This window comes from Petaurus breviceps, unplaced genomic scaffold, assembly GCF_028583685.1.
Source record: "Petaurus breviceps papuanus isolate PSGF00001 unplaced genomic scaffold, PetGlider_PUasm1.0 189, whole genome shotgun sequence".
In the NCBI taxonomy this organism is placed as follows: Eukaryota; Metazoa; Chordata; class Mammalia; order Diprotodontia; family Petauridae; genus Petaurus; species Petaurus breviceps.
The window spans coordinates 23,569,492-23,590,559 of record NW_027185809.1 but is presented as its reverse complement, the minus strand read 5'-3'; the positions used below and the strand labels follow the sequence as shown (position 1 = coordinate 23,590,559).

The 21,068-nt window shown below is 38.6% G+C and overlaps 1 protein-coding gene across 3 annotated transcripts in view; it reads left to right on the top strand.

The window, feature by feature from the left end:
* The first annotated feature begins 11,903 nt into the window (after positions 1–11,903).
* Positions 11,904–21,068, top strand: part of PPM1A (protein phosphatase, Mg2+/Mn2+ dependent 1A) — a 59,856-nt gene continuing 50,691 nt past the window's right edge. Inside the window, exon 1 of one of the 3 annotated variants that reach the window (XM_069092048.1) lies at positions 11,904–12,039. Coding sequence is in view for 1 of the 3 variants with exons in the window: in XM_069092046.1 (XP_068948147.1) it covers positions 12,889–13,033 (145 nt within the window). In the remaining 2 variants the exon portion in view is untranslated. Of the gene's footprint in view, positions 12,040–12,374; positions 12,469–12,881; positions 13,034–21,068 lie in introns of those variants that run through there. The other 2 variants (XM_069092047.1, XM_069092046.1) reach the window with 2 other exon arrangements.

Genomic DNA, 21,068 nt, shown 5'->3' with positions numbered 1-21,068 from the left:
GTCAACTGAAAAGCAAGCATTTAATATTTCTATTTTTTTTCCATTTGTTTGTCAGGTTTTAATATATGGTCAGTTTTTGTGAAGGTGCCATGTACAGCTGAGGTATACTCCTTTCTATTCCCATTGGGCATTCTCCAGAGTTCTACCATATTTAACTTTTTAAAAATTATAGCCATCTCCTTAACTTCTATCTTGTTTGTTTTATGGTTACATTTATCTAGGTCTGAGAGGGGTAAATTGAAATTCCCCACTAGAATATTTTTACTATTTCCTTCTGTAAGTCAATTATTTTTTCCTTTAAGAATTGGAATGCTATGCCATTTGGTGCCTATATGCTAAGAATTGATATTAATTCATTGTCCATAGTACCTTTTAACAAAATGTCTACCCAATTATCTCTTAATTAGGCCTATTTTTGCTTTGTCTGAGACTGTGATTGCCACCCTTCTTTATTTTCACTTTAGTTGAATTATGATACATTCATCTCCAGCCCCTTATTTTAACTCTATGTGTATCTTTCTGTTTCAACTGTCTTTTGCAGATGCCATATTATTGGAGTCTGCTATTCTTTTCCATTATATGAGTAAATTAATCCTACTTACAGTTATGATTGCTAATTATGTATTTCCCTTTATCTTGTTCTCTTTTATTTATCCTTATCTGTTTAAAAATTCTGTTTCAAAAGTGCATTTTGCTTCTGACTACTACTTCCCTTAGTCTACTCTTCCCTTTTTCTTAACCACTTCCCATCCTTCCCTGTTGGGTAAAATTAATTTCTACGTGTGTGTGTGTGTGTGTGTGTGTGTGTGTGTGTGTGTGTGCAATATTCCCTCTTTGAAAAAAGTTCAGATGAGAGTGAAGTTCAAATGTTGCCCACCACATCTTCCTCCACTATAAAAACTGTTCCTCGTGCACTTTTTATGTGTTAATTTTTCTACCTCTCCTTTCCTACTTCTCATCCTGTATTTCTCTTTCTCACAGTTCATTTTTTTAGATCATCTCAACATAATTGACTCACATCCATGTCTTCTAACGCTGATTCCTTCTAATTACCCTAATGATAAATGATAAAATTTGATTAATTTTAATGATAAAATTCTGAGGAGTTACATGATCATCTTCCCATATAGGAATGTAGACAGTTTAACTTTATTAAATTTTTTATTATTTCCCTTTCATGGTCACCTTTTTATGCTTCCTTTGAGTCTTGTATGTGAATATCAAGATTTTTTCCAGCTCTAGTCTTTTCATCAAGAATGCTTGAAAGTCTTCTATTTCATTAAATATCTATTTTTTCCCCACTGTAAGATTATACTCAGTTTTGTTGGATAGGTTATTCTTGGTTGTAATCTTAGCTCCTTTGCATTCTGGGAAACAATATTCCCAGCAAACCACTCTGTCGTAGTGATAGTTGCTAAATCTCGTGTGAAACTGACTGTGGCTCCATAGTACTTAAATTATTTCTTTCTGGCTACTTTCAGTATTTTCTCTTTAACCTGGGATCTTGGGGTTTGACTATAATATTCCTAGATGTTTTCATTTCATTTGAAGAATATTTCATTTCATTTCATATGAGGAGGTGGTCAGTAGACTATTTCATTTTCTACTTTGCCCTCTGGTTCTAAGATATCAGGGCAGTTTTCTTTATACTTTTTCAAAATATAATGTATAGGCTCCTTTTTATTTTATTTTTGCTTTTTGGAGCAGGGAAGGGCAATTGGGATTACATGACTTGCCCAAGTTCATACAACTAATGTGTCAAGTGTCTGAGGCTGGATTTGAAGTCAGGTCCTTCTGATTCCATGGCCAGTGCTCTATTCATTGCACCAGCTACCTGTCCCTAGGCTCTTTTTCAATCATGGTTTTCAGGTAGTCCAATAATTCTTAAATAATCTCTCAACGTATTTTGAAGGTCAGTTATTTGTCCGATGAGGTATTTCACATTTTCTATTTTCAGTCTTTCGACTTTGTCTTATTTCTTCTTAATATCTCATGGAGTCATTAGTTTTTGTTTTACCAGCTCTAATTTTTATTTTTTAAATTTATTATTATTTTAATTTTTATTTATTTATTTCAGTTCTAATTTTTAAAGCTATTCAGTGTGGTTTTGTACCTTTTTTTTTTAACCATTTGACCATTTCTGATGTTTAAGCAATTATTTTCTTCAGTCTTTTTCATGCCTTTTACTAAGCTATTCTCTTTTCAAAAGTTTCTTGAATTTCTCTTATTTTCCCATTTTTTCTTTAGTACTTTCATTTTATTTTAAAATCAGTTTTGCTATTTTAAAATCTTTTCCAGGAATTCTTGTCAGATTTGTATTCAATCTGTATTTTTCTTTGAGGTTTTGCTTTTAGTTTTCCCAGACATTTTCTTCTGAGTTTGTGTCTTAAACTTCCCTTTCACCACAGCAGCTTTTTATGGTCAGGTTATTTTTTTGCTTGCTTATTATTTTCTAGCCTAGTTCTTAACTATGGATTTTATGTTAGAGTTGGGCTATGCTTACCTCTAGGGTGAGGGGTGATTGACCTGAGCTTTAGGCTTTTATGTCCTTCTGTTTTCACAACTAGGTCTGGTGGCCTGTAAGTTTTAAATATTTCTAAAATAGTGTGATCTAGGGTTTGGTCTCTGCCCTCTTTGTCTGCTCTCCAGTCCTTACCTAGGCAGGGCCCCTGCTCCCTTGCGACTACAATCACTCCTCTCCACCTTGGAACTAGGATGTGGAACTGGGTAATGGGTCATGAAGCTACTGAAAAGAGCCCCTGTGCTACTTCAGGGGTCCATCTATATAATCTTTTTTTGACCAAATGCTCAATCTCCTTACTCACCTTATATATTAAGCATTCCTATTTCTGGTGCTGCCACCTCCCAGGTCCACAATCAATATTGCTTCTGTAATGCCATGCTCTGTGCCAACTCCCACCCCAGTGACTGCAGGCATCTCTTTTCTTTCTCCATAGCTTTTGGTTTGGAAAAATGACTCACTGTAATTTTTTTTGTTGGTTTTCCCACTCAGAATTCAATTTGATGATATTTGTTTCAAAGTTATTTAGAGGGGTAAGTTGGGAGAACTCAGCAAAATTTTTCACTTTATCCCACCATCTTGGCTCTACCTCCCCACTGGGAATATTGCTAACACTGATCTTATGGGGACACTTGATCTCATAATTTCTCTTGGGAAATACTGTGTGCTATTAGCTTCTGAGCTTCAAGTCTTCAGGACTATCTGCTTAGATTTTCATCTCTAGTATGCTAGGGTACAAAGGTAAGATAAGAAGGAAATTTCTTTGGTTACAGTCACCAATCTCAGCCAACAAAAGCCTAGCACACTGCACTTAAGTTAGGACTCTCTTCTTTGGAAAGGATCTCTGAAGTCCTCTAGTCTAAATGATATATTTTCTACTTCATCTTTCTCATTTACATCCCCATTTCCTCTAGATTTTCCTATTGAGCAATGTGAATAGTAATTATAATTATGTCTTTCATGCATATAAAGATTTTCAACTTTCACATACATTCCAGACCATCATTGATCCTGGTCTGGAGGCATTCTAGTTTGTTTCTGAGGTTTTAAAAATTTCTTCTATGCAAATTACATTTTATTTTGAGGTCATATGGTAGAGGTGGGGTTATGTCACACAAATGGCTACAGGCAGCATAGAGAAAAATGTATTTGTCATGAAGAATGTGTGTGGTCTTAAGAGCATCCTGAAAACTTGTGTCACAGAATCAGAGAGACCCTCTAATCAAGGCCTGCACAAACTGCAGCCCACAGGTCACTTATAACTTGTGGCTCACCAAAGGATTTCCTCTACATACAAAAGATATTTTCCCCTACATTTTTTGCAAGTCCACATGCTTGTGTAGGCCTGATCTAATCCTACCTGTACCTGAGTAAGAATCCCCTCTATTCTAGCCCTAGTGAATTGTCATTCAACTTTTGTTTGTAGAGCTCCAGTGATAGGAAATTCACTATCTCCTGAGATAGGCCATTCCATTTTTTGGATAGCTTTAATTGTTAAGAAGATTTTCCTTATGTGAAGGCTAAATTTGCCTCCCTTCAATTACTACTCATTGTCTCAGTTCTGCCTCCTGAGGCCAATCAGAACAAGCCTATTTCGTATGAAGAAATTATCATATTCTCATTTCTCTCAATTTAAAAATGCTTCCATAGTCAAACCAAAAGAAAGCAATTTTTAAAAATAGCACTGGAACAGATGACTTGGGTGCTAAATAAGGCAGTAGTCATTGAAGAAAAAGGGTTCTTAGGCATAGGTTTATTTAAATGAAGTCTATCTAAAGATGGAAGGAAGTACTAAATTACTAGCAGAGTTATCAAACCAATGGTTTTTACAGACATATACAGTCTCTCTGTTACTGGTATGTTAAAGGTAGAGTGGGATATAGTGAAGATGAGTCTGTTATTTTAGAAAGTGTGTTGGACTGGGAGTCAGGAGACCTGAGTATGTTCTTGTTCTGTCTGTAAACTTAGTGTGACTTTTGGTAAATCACTTAATCTTTCTGAGAATGTTTCCACAGCTATTAAAAATGAGTTATTGGCAAACTAATGTAAGATAAAGTATGTGAAATCCCTTTGTTAATTGTAAAAGTGTTATGCAGACGTAAGGTTTTATTACCTTTTGTCAGCTTTTCAGGCATGCACAGTTGATAAACATGCAAGACACAGTAGTTTCTGAAAGATGATTTAAATAACTAATTTTAAACTTTTCTTTCTCTCTCAGCTTAAAATTATCTATGATTTCTGAAGGCTTCTTGTTCATTTTTCTATTCAGATCTACTTGACCAGAGAATTTATTTCTTTGGGAGAAATATATTCAAACTCATAAATACCTCACACACAAGTTATAGCAACTTATTAGGCTGCCTGATCTAGGCATTTCCCTGATGTTCAGCTCAACTGGCTTTGGTATATAGCACTACATTTGCTCATCTGGGTCAAAATACTTGCAAACATCAAGACTGATTTGATGAAAATGATCAGGAAATTCAGAAGCTGCTAAATGAAAAACGAGAACTCCACAGGGTTTACTAACAAGATAATTCATCCATCTCTAAGAAGGCAGCATTTAATTCCATCAAAAGTAAGGTACAAGCAAAACTTAGAGGAATACAGGATTCTTGGCTCAGTAAGAAAGCAGACAAAATTCAGTTTTATGCTGATAGTAACAACCCAAAGTGCTTTTATGATGCCCTGAAGGCTATTTATGGGACAAAGACATATGCATCTCAACTACTCAGTGCTGATGGAGCCACATTGATGAGTGATCAAGATGTGATCCTAGAGAGATGGGCTGAACACTTCCATAGTGTTCTTAACAGAACATAATCAATCAATGCTGAGGCCACTGACCATTTACCTCAGATTGAAGTCAATCCCTCCCTAGCTAAAGTTCCAACTGAAGAAGAGGTTTTCAATGCCATTAGGCTCCTTTTGTGTGGAAAAGCACCTGGTACTGATTCTGTTCTAGCTGAGATTTACAAGGCAGTGGGGGCCATTGCTCATACAAAAGCAGAAATTTTACAGGTTATATGGAAAGAGGAGATTATCCCTCAGGAGATCAAGGATGCCTCCATTGTAAAGGAAATAGATTGTCTTGTGACAATCATGTAGTGGTGGGGGTGGGAAGGTGGGGGTGTCTCTCTCTCTTAATCATTGTTGGCAAGATTCTTGCCAGAGTCCACCTTAACATGATGATCTTTTACTTGGAAGATGGTTATCTACCTGAGAGCCAGTGTGACTTCAGAAAGGGCCAAGCAATGGTCAACATGGTGTTTGCTGCCCAACAACTCCAAGAGAAATGCCAGGAGCAGAAGAGAGGTCTGTATGCAACATTTGTAGATCTGACCAAGGCCTCTGCTACTGTCAGTCATGAGGGCTTATGGAAAATTATGTAAAATTTGGTTGCCCAGAGAAGTTCATCAGCATTGTACATCAATTTCATGATAGCACACTTGCCTGAGTTCTGGATAATGGGCAACACTCTTGTCCTTTCCCAGTCACCAATAGAGCAAAACAAAGCTATGTGCTGGCTCTCATGATTTTTAGCATGTTTTAAGCCATGTTGTCAAAAGCTTTCAATGAAGATGAACACAGCATCAAGCTCAGCTACCTCAATGATGGCAAATTCTTCAACTTGAAAAGGCTACAAGCTTACAACTTGACTAATGTTTAATGTGAAGGTATTTGTAGAACCTAGATCTGACTGCATACTGCCATGGCAGGGGAGGGGGAGGAAAAGGAGGAGGAGAAAACTTGGGACTCAAGGGTTTGTGGAACTGATGTTCTAAACCAAAAATAAATAAATAAATAAATATTTTTTAAAAAAGAAAAAGGCTACAAGCCAAGACCAAAGTGGAAGGAGTGTTGGTGCATGATTTTCTGTTTTCAGATGACTGTGCATCTCGTGTAGCCTCTGAAGCTGAGATGCAACAAAGTATGGATTGATTATCTGCTGCTTGTGCGACTTTCTGGCCTAACAATTATCACCAAGAAAATATAGGTGCTCCATCAGCCACCACCACACCATCTGCATGTGGAAACATTTGTTACAGAAAATGGAGTTTTTAATGCTGTGAATAAGTTTACTTACCTAGGTAGAGGATGTACACATTGATAATGAAGTTGACACACACGTTGCCAGAGACAGCTCAGTGTTTGGGAGGCTCTGAAGGAAAGTCTGGGAGAGAAGAGGTTAATTAAATTAGACTGACTACCAAACTGATGGTCTACATAGCCATTGCACTGACCTCATTGTTGTATGTCTATGAAACCTGGACAGTATAACAGCGCCATGTCAGGAAACTGAATCACTTCCATTTGAATTGTCTTAGGAAGATTCTGAAGATCAGCTGGCAGGATAAGATACCAGACATTGAGGTCCTTTCTTGAACTAAACTGCCAAGTACTCAAACTGCTTCAGAGAGTATAACTCTAATGGGCTAGCCACGTTGTTCAAATGCAAAACATATGCTTGCCAAAAAGACTATTTTATGGAGAACTCACACAGAGCAAGTGTTAACATGGTAGTCAGAAGAAGAGATGAGATACAATGACACTCTTAAGGTCTCTCTTAAGAACTTTGGAACTGATTGTGTGACATGGGAGATATTGGTACAGGATGGCTCAGCATGTTGGGCCCATATCAGAGAAGGTGTTTGCTCTATGAGCAAAGCAGAATTAAAACAGCTCAAAAGACACACAAGATACACAAATTTAGAGAATCCAACCCCAATGTTCACACAACCTATTTGTGGTAGAACATTCTGAGCTCATATTGTTCTGATCAGTCACAATCAGACACAATGAAACTTGACTCTCTAGCTTAGTGATGTCATTTTGGTCCACTTTGAGAATGACGGACAGCAACCAACCACCTTGACTGGTGTTTGGAAATGTTTCAAAAGAGCAGGATAATGAATATTTTTTGGTTCTTTCTTTTTTTAAGGTGGGGCAAGTTATAATACCTTCAGATGATTAGACCAATTTGTCAAATTATTTTGTATAGACTTTGTCATTCTGTTCAAAGTACTTATTGAATGACAAATAGGAACATTCAGTTGAAACTGACCTAGGTCATATCAAAGTATCTTGAACAAAATGTTTATCTCAGATCTTTTAAAAATTTATTTTATTAACAAGAATCTATTTTCTATTCCTTTTATTTACCTCCATATGGGGAAAACCCCAAAATAAGATCCTTATAATAACTATACATGATCAGGCAAAACTAATTCCCACTTTGGCCATATCTCTTCTCCCCAAAAATGTCTCAATATGTGCCTGAGTCCATGACCTCTCTGTCAGGAGGTGGGTACTGTTTTATCATGAGTTCTCTGAAAAAGTCTTACAAAGTTGTCTTTACAATGTTGTTACTATGGTATACATTGTTCTCCTGGTTCTCACTTCACTCTGTATCAGTTCAAAAAAGTCTCCTCAAGATTTTCTGAAGCCATGTTTTTTCATCTTTTCTTACAGTACATTAGTATTCCATTCTATTAGCACTATAGTATTCCATTCCATTCATATGCCATAATTTATAAAGCCATTGTCCCAACTGATGAGCACTCCTTTAATTTTTAATTCTTTGCTACTTCATAAAGAACTGCTATGTCTACCTATCTAGAAATTACTTTGAATTTATGTTGTATATAATTTTCTGTGTACATGCATTTTCCCCTAATAGAATATAAGCTCCTTGGAGGAGGAACTGATAGAGTTGAAGTATCCTCCGCATCTAGCACAATGTCTGCCATACGTAGATGTTTAATAAATGATTGCTGTTTTCAGTAGAGCGACAAATAAAAGGCTAAATTCCGGAATTAAAGACTATTAAAGCAAAATTTCAGAGTCTCTTTACCTTTTGTTATAAAAAACAAAAACAGCCCCCCCCCCCATTTTTTCCTAAAACAATGTATAATAAGTTCATTCCAGGGCTAAAAAATTATAAATTAAATTTTGTCAAAAAATTCCTTGAAGTACCACAAAATTAGTTCAACATGAACATTTAGCCTTGTGTATTTCTGCTAAAACAGGAATTCTAACCTGGGGTCCACAGACTTTTTAAACGTTTTGATAAATGTATTTCAATATAATGTTTTCTTTGTAATCTACATACTTAAAGTTTATTCATTTAAAAGAATTTTGAGGAGTCCATAGATTTTACCAGACTGCCAGAGAAGTCTATAACTGAAAAAAAACACAAACCTAAAAGCCTGTTTTAAACTTATTTTTAAAAAATCTAAATAGTGACTTAAAGAACTAAAAAAAAAAGGAATATTCACCCATAGGTATATTACTTAAAAGATAATAGATAAAAGTTTTCTAGTTCTTAACTCAAAGTGTTATTTTAATAGCTCATAAATATCTTGATTTACACTAAAATTTTCTTGAGAGCCGTCTCTAGATAAATAGGGTTTCAGCATATTGGCAGTTTAAGGTAGACCAACTCAGCCAAACTCCAAGTTTTAAAATCTCATTCTGTTTTTTTTTCCCCTTATGCTAGGATTTCTTATTCCTACTCACTCCTTCCCCTGCCTCCCACCAACCACTGTAATTGTTCCAGATTCTCCTGGATTATAAAGGTATTGGGATAGGAGCAGAAATCCCATTGCATACTGTTTTAATCATTAGGATTACTCAGGAAGGGTTGTTCTGGCTTGTCCCATTGATGTAATTACTCTTATCTGTCTACACTAATCCTATTCAGTCAAAATTTGCCTAATATCGTTGACATTTTGTTGCTTTTGTACTCACCACATTTACACAGCTGTTAGTTACTTTTCTGGAAAATATGAATGAATACAGGGATTGAGATAGGGTAATAATTTTTTTCTTTTGACAACATTTGAAAAGTTACTAGATAGTCTTAAGTTTTTTTGGGAGGGGGCAGAAAAGTATCTAGTACTCATGGGCTTTTGCTGTGGTGAATGATTTAATCTTGGAAATAAGAGACAGACCAAAAGAGAAATATGGGGGGGGGAGTGAAGAATTGTTGCAATAATCGATTACATGGATTTTGTTTAGTGGGCCAAAAAACGGAGTTTGGGTTTTATGAATGATTTCCCACGACATTTTTATTGTCAACAAACTCATATGTGTCCTGTATGATGCTCCTCCTAATTATGTATTTAAAATTTTAACTGGTGAGAAGCCCAAGATTGTTAAATTCCATTTTTTTTCTTGGCAGATGTAAGGAGAAACAATTGGGAAATAGATTCTTAGATGATGCTGGAGCAGGGAGATTAAATGGCATGTTGTCTATTTTATTTTTACTATTTGAATTTGGACATTATCCATTTCTATCACTCTAAGAAGTTCTAAACCCCTCCCTCCCCGATAGGTAGGATAAAAAAGGCACAGTGTTTATTAAAGATTCTAGCTCAATTCATAATTGGATGATTTGGAGATCTTAGGAACTTCTTATTCTGAAAATAGAAGAAAAAGGACCATAACCTTAGGAAACAACATTGCTAAAAGCTTTAAAAGTAACTGACAGATGATGGATTGTTTTGGTAGAAGGTTAGTGTCTAGGTAACAAATTAGTTTTTAGCTGTAACAGTGTAGCAGGGCACAAAGTAATATAATTGACAGTTGAGGCAAAATGAGGAGTCCACCAAAAGTGAAATCATAATCCTATTTTTAATATGCTTGATTTATTAAAAAAAATTATTTTCCAGGACATCCCCCACTTAAAATGTGCTATTTTTTTTTCTGCAAAACTTCTAAAAAAATTCCAGTCCTTAAAAAAATTCCCCTTCTGTTACCATGTCTATTATGTATGTCATATTTATGGAATGGTTAAGCTACTAGCAGAAGAGGGCAAGAAAAATCAGACAGTGAAATCATATTCTGGAGATGTACTGCTTTTGATTTTCTATATATTGCTTTCTGAAACCCTTGCACGTGCTATTTCAGTTGTTTAGCTCATCCCTAATCCTTAACAGAAGTGGTTGTTACATTTCTGTCCTCCTTTGGTCTTAAAAATCCACCCTTACTAAACCTCAGCACTTTGAAGTCCTTTGTTACATAGACATGTGACTAACACTTACAAACAGAATTTTTGGAATTTCACTAGCTCCATACTGATATCTACTAGGAACTCATTTGTTCCTTGTGTGTATACACACCCAGTAGTGGGTGGGCGTCAAAGGATGAGAGTAGAGGCGTATGTGTATGTGTGTGTGTGGAACTAGTGAGGAAAACAGTGGCTTAAGCAAAGAGAGGACTTGTATGAAGTTTGTTGTTTCAGTCACATGTGATTGAGACTCCATTTGGGGTTTTCTTGGCAAAGATATTGGAGTGGTTAATCATTTCCTTCACCAGTTTACTTTACAAATGAAGAAACTGAGGAAAACAGGGTTAAGTGACTTGCCCAGGGTCATACAGTTAGTAAGAGTCTGATGCTGGATTTGAACTTAGGTCTTCCTGACTCCAGGCCTGGAGCTCTATCCACTTATGAAGTTTAGAGGCTTATGGATATATGAGAACTAATGGAAGTGGGATGGGATGGAATGAACAAGATGAATAACCTTATTTTACCTGAGGAGGGACTATTGAGGAGCTACAGTGTCGAGCAATACCTTGGGATAAGTAAAAATGCTGGGAGACCTGTAAAATTAGATATTTGTAATTTTAAAAAGGGGAGTGGCTAAGTTTTAGAGTTGCTTTTTGGATGGCTGGTTAAAAAGTATTCCATACCATGTCAGTGTAGATATTTTGTATTTATACTCAGAAAATCATTTGGAAGAAAAAGTATGTAAAGAGATCAAACTAGAGGTATGCATAGGATGTGGGTACATACATAAGGTTTATTTGGGTTTCAGGTCTAGCTTAAGAGATGCGCAGGCCTGGTATGGGCGGTTACAATTCATGTAGTCCTCATCAGAAACCAAGCTCTGCCTACAACCAGACTTCTGAAGGGCTATTTTGGGACCACATTATACAGCTTATACAGCGCTCAGAACAAAACATGCACTTTCTCAACCACGCCGAGATCAGGAGATGATGCTACCAGCCAGGATGTGTGCATGGGGCGTGGGATGGTGGGGGAGGGCTGGGGGCGGAGTATATGGCAAGGTGGGAGCTCCCGTGCCCCCCCCTTCCTACGGAGAGGCGCACGCGCACGCGCGCGCGCACCCCCCCCCCCCGGCCCGGACCGCCCCCTCATCCCCCCCCCTCCCTCCCCCCCCGCCCCGAACGACCTCTTATTCTCTCCAGTTCCTCGCTGGGTGGCGACGGACCAGTGAAGATGGGGTAGAAGAATGATGTCATTCTTAACCTGCCCCTCCTCCACCTTACCCTAGCTGAAGTCCCAGCCCAACAATATCCGGGTCTTTCCAGCTGCTACAGGGAGTCGCAGCTGTCCAGGGGAGAGAGGAAGGGGCGGAGGGAAGGAAAGTGGGGTAGAGAAGGGAGAGGAGGAGGAGGAGGAGGAGGAGGGAGTGGGGCGTGAACGCGCGTGCGCGCGTGCGCGCTGCAGGAGGCGGAGGCGGCAGCGACATTAGAGGCGGGAGCGCGCTCGGGTACGAGACAACCGGGTCTCGGCGCTTCCTCAGCCCCGAGCTTGGGGACTCGGCGGCGGCTGGATCGCAGGACCGGGTGGCTGGGGCGGGGGTGGGGGGAGGGGGGGCAGCGAGACCGACCCGGGGCCGGCGGGGCCCGCCAGCCATGAGCTCGCCGTTTGCTCCCCTCCGGGACCCGCTCCGCGCCTCCGTCCCAATGCCTGCGATGATCTGAGCGGCGGCGAGGGCGCCACGAGCCGGGGTCCCAGACACGTTCCGCTTCTTCCCCCCTCTCCCCTTCCCCCCTCCCGGACGACCCGGCCCGGCCCGGCCCGCGACGGGCGGTGACCCCCCTCCCCCTTTCCCTTCCCCCCTTCCCCTTGCCCCTCCCTAGCCGGGCCGCCGCCACCGCCTCGGACCGGGGACCCGCTTCTTCTTCTGCCGCTTTCGGTGAGTGCCGCGCCGGGGACGCAGGGGCCCGGGACGGGGAGGCCGCTCCGGGGGCTGTGCGGTGGCGACGGCGGCTCCTCCTGAAGGTTGGGGGGGGGAGGCGGCGGCGGCGGTAGCGGCCTGGCCAGGCCCGGGGCCTGTAAACAAGCTGGGGCGGCTGCTCGGGCACTCCCGGGAACACCCAGCAACCCCACCCCCTTACCCAGCCTCCCCCTAGGAGGAGCCGAGCGCCCCGCGGGGAGAAGCTGGAGGGTCAACGCTTCCTCCTGGGGCGGAGGAGGAGGAGGAAGGGAAGGGGACCCTCCCCGGCCCCTCCCTCCCCCAGGCTCCCCCCTTCCCTCCGACCTCCGGGGTGTCTGCTAAGGCCGCCGGCTTTCCTCGCCTCCCCCAAAGGGAGATAGGAAGGTGCTTGGTTTAGAAATGGCCCGGATCTGCTCACCCCAGCGGCCTTGCGCTGGGTCCGCTGGTGCCGCGACTCGTGGGGGAAAGAAGTGGAGAGGTTTTGCCTGCGATGATCAGAATCCAGATGTGGGGACAATTCTTACAGCGGGGCTTTATCCTTCGGGTACTTCGTTAATTAAGCCTTGGACTTTATTTTGGGGAGAAGATGTAGAGAACATTTAGGTGATGTAAAGGTGACCGGGGAGAGTTAGGGGCTAGCTTTTAAATGTCTTTCTAATGGGGTATTTAAATTTTGACGATCGGCTTATTGCTGGGTAAACGGGACCAGATCTTTTAAAAAAAAAAAAATTGTATTGATTTGACTCCTAGCCTTTAAACTGTGGTCGTAGAAAGGGGTAAACAATTCGTGGTGATAGACAGTGCAGTTGAAGTTTAGTTGGTGCATCTTTGTATATTTGAAACATTGTCTTGGACACTTGTTTGTGAAAAGAAACTGGGTAGTCATAAAAATCCCTACGTTTTTTAAACTCTGTAAACGTGACCTAGTGAGCACACCTGTTTCTTCTTTTTCCTCTTCCTGTATTAAACACAGTGTTTAAAAAAATCATTAGCTACTTTAATTTGAATTGTTCAATCTTAAGAAGCCTGCTTAGGTTTGTTCATTTGCCTGCTAAGCCCATGGTGAACGGATGAGCAGGATAATGTTAGGTGATTTAGAATGTAGTTGTTATTGCTAGAATAAAGTCATATTTTTCCCACGGTAAGACATCTTTGGGTCCTTGAGTGGGCTTAGAGATTTCAGAATTTTTCTAAGAAATATCTCTTTAAGTTTTGCAAGATTTGCACTTTGAAGTGCTACGTAAATATCACTATGACTACCATTGAAAAAGATGTGCCTAAAAAAGCAGTGATATGTGTGTGTATATACATACACACAATATCATTTGATATTAGTAATATGTAGTCTGGTACAGTGGAGAAAGTGCTGAATTTGGGATCGGGGTGTTTTGAGTTCAACTATGTGGGCCGCTTAGAATCAGTGTGATGTTGGGCAAGTCACGGCACTTCCTTGGGCCTTCCTTTCCTTATGTGTAAAAATGAAAGAGTTGGATTACATGACTTACATTATTTCCATTCTAGCTCTATTAATCTCTGACACCGTGTTCTCAGGTAAAGAGAGCTTTATAAACTCAGAAATTTTTTAAAGCTGAAGGAAATCTTAGAAATCAGAGTCCAGCAGCCTTCTTCTGTAGATGAGGAACTTGATACAAACAATAGGTTCTTAATAAATGCATGAGAAAAGTGTAACTCATCCAGCAATTTCTTACTTCATACATTTCACTTTTTCAAGGGAATATATTTTCATTGTGTAAGCCTAAACATATTTTGAGGGATACTGGAGTTCTTTTGATTGACCATAATTGCTTTTTTCAAGGATTAAAAAAAAGTATATCAGGATTATGCTCTCTGTTGAGTGTATTTGAAGTACTTATCCTTCATACATACAATGTACATCCTTTCAGCATTGTGTTTCTTTGATATTCTGAAATTGGTGTATGATTTGTTCTCTGGAAAAAGTATTTCTATAGAGAACCTCTGCTGATTTTTTTTCCTTTGGGAAATCTAGGGATATTGCTATGATAAACTCTTGGTAGGAGGATGGAGGTAACTAGAGGAAATTTAGCTCAAACTACAGGTTTTTACAAGCAATTCACATTTGATAGTTGATATGAATGGCACAACAGCATATTATGAAAGTTTTTCTGCCAATTCAAGCTGGATCTTGCTTATCTTGAGTAGATTTATGTATTTTTTAAATTTCCCATAATTTATCATTTACTTAAGCTATTAAACAAGTAGCCAATTATATTCATTTGAAACTTGAGCCTTCTGAATTGGTATTTTATTTTTCACCATGAAACTAGCCCATCATAAAAAAAAAAAATTAAGAGATATTGGTCCATGAATAATCTGGCTCCAGTCTACCTTTTTAGTACACATTAACTGACTGTTGGTGGATAAGTGCTGGACCTGTCATCAAAAAGAGCTGAGTTCAGTTCTTTTAAACTCATTCCAGCTGTGTGACCATGGGCCTATCACTTAATTTCTGTTTTTCAGTTTCTTCATCTGTAAAATGGAAATAATAGTAGAACCTGTTTCCCAGAGTTGTGATGATAGAATGAGATGTTTGTAAAATCATTTGTAAACTCTAAAGTGCCATATAATTAATGTTGTTGTTGTTGTTAGTTGTTCTCTTGTGTCCCATTCTTGGCCTCATTTCCTTCTTTAGCTCATTTTATATTTGAAAAAACTGAGACAAATGGGTTAAGGGACTTGTCCTGGGTAACACTGCTAGTGTCAGGGGCCAGATTTGAACTCTGGAAGATGAGTCTTCTGGACTCCAGACCTGGCACTCTATTTACCCAGCTGCCCATTAATAGTAGAATTTTATTATTATTCCCCTTTACCCATTCTGCAGTTCAGGGTTGGTATCCTACTGGTTATTTCTCATCCGGCATCTTCCTTCTTTCATTTTTGTCTTTGCACAGTGTTTTCCCCATTCCTGGGATGCATACCCTTCCCTCTCTGCTTTTTAGAATAGTTAACCCTAGTTTCTTTCAAGACCAAGACTAAGTTTGGACATCATATTCTCTGTAAAGACCTTCCTGAATCATCCCACTCTTCTCCACCCCATCTGGTCTCACTGTATCTACTCTAAATTCTCTGGCATTTACTTTGTATGTATTTTTTATTTGTATCAGTTAACAACCATTTCTTAAGTTCTTGCTATGTTCCAGGCACTATGTTAACACCTCGAGATGATGCAGTGATGTATATCAAACAGTCCATCCTCCATAGAGCATAAATTCAATAGAGAGACTGACACATTCACATAAGTATGTACAAATTGAGGACTTTACTTATCTGTATTCTGGTTTATCTCCTCCCCAACCTTCCAGAATGCAAACTCCTTGAGGGCATGTACTTTTCTAGTTTTTTGTGTTCTCTGTAGATTTATAAATACTTGCTCATTGATTGACTAGCATCAGCTCTACCAGAGTTGTGTAAGAGTTGAGCAATAAGGTGCAATGGAGTGTGCCATTATGTAAATCTTGGGTAAGGGGAGAAGTGTAGCAAGGCAACTGGGTCACAATTAAGTGACCTTACATCCTCAAAAGTAACATAATGGAAAATTTCATCAATCCTATTTATTAACAGTGATACTAAATATAAGGTTAATTTCACTCATACCCTCCCTACCCCATCCATATCAAATAGCTAAATCATATACTTTAGTATTAGTCTTGACTTTGCTATAATATACTTATAGAGAATTTGACCTTTGCATCTCCTAGTTATGTAGTAGATCATCCCTTGCTCAGTTGTTTCTGAGACAAGTAGGAGGATCTAGGGAGAATAAGAGACATATTCTTCTGTTTGTATCTTCTCTAAAATGCATGAAATTTAAAAATCCTAGTGAAAAGGAGGAATGTATCAATATATACTGTATTAATTTTTTTTAATCTCAGAAATGGATTTAAAAACAGTGAATGAACAATGGACAGATACATGTTTTCTGCAGGTACTAATATTGTATGTAGGCAATCCATTGACTGCCTTATATTAATATTTCTATAAATCATCTTATTTGTAGCCTGAATTGTCATCTGAATTTGTATCATAAAAATTCAGAGCTTAATGTAATTATGTATAACACATTTTCCTAACAGCTTTCTGAAGTAGGTGGTTTAAATACTTCATCTTAGAATGAAGAAATTAAGGCTGAGAAGTTAAATAACTTGCCTATGGTCACGTAGTAGGGACAGCTACGTGGTGCAGTAGGTAGAATGCCAGACCTGGATTCCAGAAAACTCTGGACAAGTCTTTCGCCCTGGGCAAGTAACTTACCCCTTTTTTGCCTCAGTTTCCTCATCTGTAAAATGAGCTGGAGAAGGAGAAGGCAAACTACTCCAGTATCTTTGTCAAGAAAACCGCAAATGGGATTACCAAGAGTCAGATACAACTGAAAAATGACTGAACGATCATGTAGTAAATGAACCAGGTTTCATATGTCTTTTATGGCACTCAAGTCTGTTATACTTTTCCCCTGTAACAAGCTGCTGGCAAAAGAATGCATTTTCAGAAAGAATTTGAAAGAGCTAGAGATTCAAAGAAGACAACTTTTTCTTCCTTTAAGGGATGATCTTCTTTAGTATTATTCTGTGATGCTTGCTGCCTCTTAAATTAGAAATGTTAGGCCTACATTTCCACCAACACCATTTGAAAAGATGTATTACTCCACTTCTTAATCTAAGAGTAGTTACGACCTTTCAACTTTATTTAACCCAAGAAGTCCCTGGTATTTTTAGAAAATAAATAATGGGCTGAACTAAAGTTGAACTAAACCATCTGTCAGGGGAGTTTTAGAAATTTTTACATTGGGAGGTTGGTTGGGCTCAGGAACCCCAGAGGTCCGTTCTAGTTCTGATTCTATGATTCAAAGATCATGGAATCTGTTTTAGCTGACTTTTAGAGAGAAAAAAAATATATTTAATTGGGAAAAAAAGCTTTACTTAAGAATATTTCAAAAAAAAATTTTTTTTTCAAAACTCACAACCTTGCTGGGTCTTTTCTTATCTGTTAAAGCAGAGGACCAATCTATATAACCTCCAAGGGACTGTCCAGCTCTAAACTATGATCTTATGCTTAAAATAGGATTTTTTTAATGTAAAAAGTATGAGATGAAAAGAAACATTTGATCTCATGGTCAAATGGTTTTATCTCTTAGTTTCTATGTAGCTTTTAAAAAATATAGTATTTGATGCTTTTCAGTACTTTAAAGTATATCATAAAGTTTTAAGCTTCACCATTAGAAGTCTTGAAAGAGAAGTATTTAGGATCTGCTTTGTGAAAAGCCTTGTGTCAGGTCCTAAGCAAGTTACAAATGTTAAATAGAAACTACATGCAGTTTATAGTCTAATATGGGAATGTGACAACTGCACAGATATCTGTGAAATAATAGTACGTGAGCATGAGATCCCATTGGAAAAACGTCATTACTGACTTGGATCAGGGAAACTTTTATGGAGGAGATGGCATTTCAGTTGAACTTTTAAAGATAACAAAATCAACACTAGTAGCTAGCATTTATGTGCCAGACACTATGCTAAACACTTTACAAATATTGTCTCTCATCATATTGTCTCACCTTAGGAGCTACATGCTATTATCCCCATTTTAAAGTAGAAGAAACTCAGGCAACCAGAGGTTAAGTGATTTGCTCAGAGTCACACAGCTAGGACATAACTTGAGGTGAGATTTGAACACAGGTCTTCCTAATTCCAGGCCCAGAGCTCTATCCCTTGAACCACCAAGCAGGATACTCTACAATTCGCCAGATAGAGGGCATTACAAGCGTGAAAAAATAACGTGATCAAAGTACAGAATCAGTAAATCCAAATCCAGTAAAGTAGGTGGATGGTAACAAAAACCTTTAGTGCAACAGTAGAATTTTAGAAACCAGGGGATACTCTCCATTGGTTGAAGTTTTGCCTTTTTTCAAAACCTAATTCATGTTCATCTCATTGTAGTCTCTCCCACATCTGATTTCTCCTAATTCATTACCTGGACCACCTCTGTGCACTTATTTCATTATTCCTTGTATCCTAATTGTTAACATACATCGAGACTAGGAGAGTAAAACAAGTAGTAATGGTGTGGCATTCAAATCCATTTGACTGAATGTGAGATGTGAGAAAAGTCACAGATAACCCTGAAGTTACAAAAAAATTATGGGTTTGTGTGTCTCCTCCCAAAATACAATAATCCTGCATTGTTATGGGAAAGATAGTAGAGGCTATCACATCCACCCCTCTCATTTAACCGATGAGGAAACTAAAGCTAAGGGAAATTAAGTGACTTGCCTAGGACCACATAGATGGTAAGTATCTGAGGTGGGATTTCTGGTCTTCCTGACTCCTAGTCCAGCACTCGACCATAGTCTAGTCCAAGGGAACCTGCAGCCTCAAGGCCACATGTGGCCTTCTAGGTCCTTTGATTGAGTTCAGTCAAAGGGCTCTACTTGAAGAACTGGAGGCCTCAAGGCCACAGGTTCACTACCCCTGCACTATACCAAGCTGCTTCTGAAAAATAATATAATTGCATTCCCTGATCTATAACATGAGAGATTTGCCTAGTTGATTTCTAAAGTTCTTTCCGGCTTTAACCCTGCATATAATTTAAGGCTTGATTGTTTTAATCAAGGACATCTTCCTAAGGTATCTTTAAGTATTTTATGCATGTTATACCTATATCTATGCCTATAAATAGAATGGATATCTTACATAGTCCTTAAACTCAACGTGTTCAAAATTGAGCTCTTCATTTTTTTGCCAAAATAGACTCCTTCCCTCCAACTGCTTTATTTTTAGTCATCAGCACCACTATTCTTATAGTTGTTGGAGGCAATGTGATAGGAAGGAAGAAAGGAAACAAGCATTTATTAAAATGCCTGCTATGTGCTTTACAAATATTTTTTCATTTGATCCTCACAACTATGGGAAGTACATGCTCTTATTATCCACATTTTACAATTGAGGAAACCAAGGCAGATAGTGATTAAACCACTTGCCCAGGGTCACTAAACTAGGCATTGTCTTAAAACTTGATTTGAACTCATCCTTCTGACCTTAAGTTTGGTGCTCTAGCCATTGAATCATCAAGCTACCTAGATGGTAGTATAGAAGGAAAAGCATTGAATTTGGAGTTCAAGGACGTGGGTTGAGATCTTGGCTGTGCTACTTAATTGCTACCCATTTTCTCCTCCATTGGTTGAAGTACTGCTGTCCTCCAAAACCTAATTCATGCCATCTTTTTCCTTGACCTTTCTTCTCCCTCAGCTGAATCCTTTCTCCTAGTTCACTGCCTGGGCCACCTCTGTGCACTTATATTTCACTGTCTAGTATCCTAGTTAGTGTACATGGTATCTAGTTGTTAGTATACATGTCTTTCTATCAGATCCTTAGCTTCCTGAGATTAGGGTTTATTTATCTTTATATTCCCAGTACCCAGCATAGTATTTTGTAAATAGTTGTTGTTCAGTTATTTTAGTTGTATCCAACTCTTTGTGATCCTATTTGGGATCTTCTTGACAAAGACATTGGAGTGGATTGCCATTTCTTTCTTATTTTGTAGATGAGGAAACTGAGGCAAACAGGGTCACACAGCTAATAAGTGCCTTAGGCCGGATTTGAACTCAAGGAGACAGTCCTCCCAACTCCAGGCCCTGCACTCCATCCACTGTGCCACATAGCTGCCTGGTTGCAAATAGTAGGTGTTTAGTAAATGTTTGAAATGAATTGTAAAGAAAGTTTCTAAGCATTCCTTAGAGACCATTTTTTTATTTCTTAAGCACTAATTTTACTGAAAATAATTGAAGTACTTACCCAGGCATTCCAGAAAAAAATTTTGAAGTATGCATTGGAAGAACTCTGTCCAACAGTGTTGGAAATGGAAAGAGGTCAAAGGAAAAAAGTTTACTGTGGTATAAATAAAGGTTATCACTCTTCATAGGTTATGTCAAATGATAATATCTTCTTTTTTTATTTAATTTCCTTATAAGCAACCATGGAATAATAGAATATTAGGACGAGAAAGAACCTTACAGACTATTTTATCAAATTCTCTCATTTTACAGATAACAAAACTGAGACTAGTAACTAGCCCAAGGTCCTGCAATGAATCATTTAATAGAATAAGGACTGTAATTTAGTCCTCTTTACCACCTAAGCTGCTTTCTTCATTCCATTTAAATCAATAAATCAAATATTTATTAAGCATTGACTCTGTCCTGCAGATAGAAGTAAAAATAAACCAGGTCCTCTTAAGGACCTTACATTAAGTGCAAGGTAATTTTGAGAGGAAGAGAGTGCTAATCATAAAAGGTATTATTTAAAAAGTGGCATCTAAGCTATGTGTTGAATGAAACAAAGGATTCTACAAGGTAAAAGTGAGAAAGAACTGAGTGCATTTTCACACATGGCAAGCAATAACATATACAAATTCATGGAGGCTGAACATAGAATGTTGTGTTTAGGGGCTGACTAACCAGCCAGTACAATTGTATTACAATAGCAAAAGGGAAAATAATATGAAGAAAGGTAAGTAGAAGCCATATAGAACAGAGCATTTTAAATGTC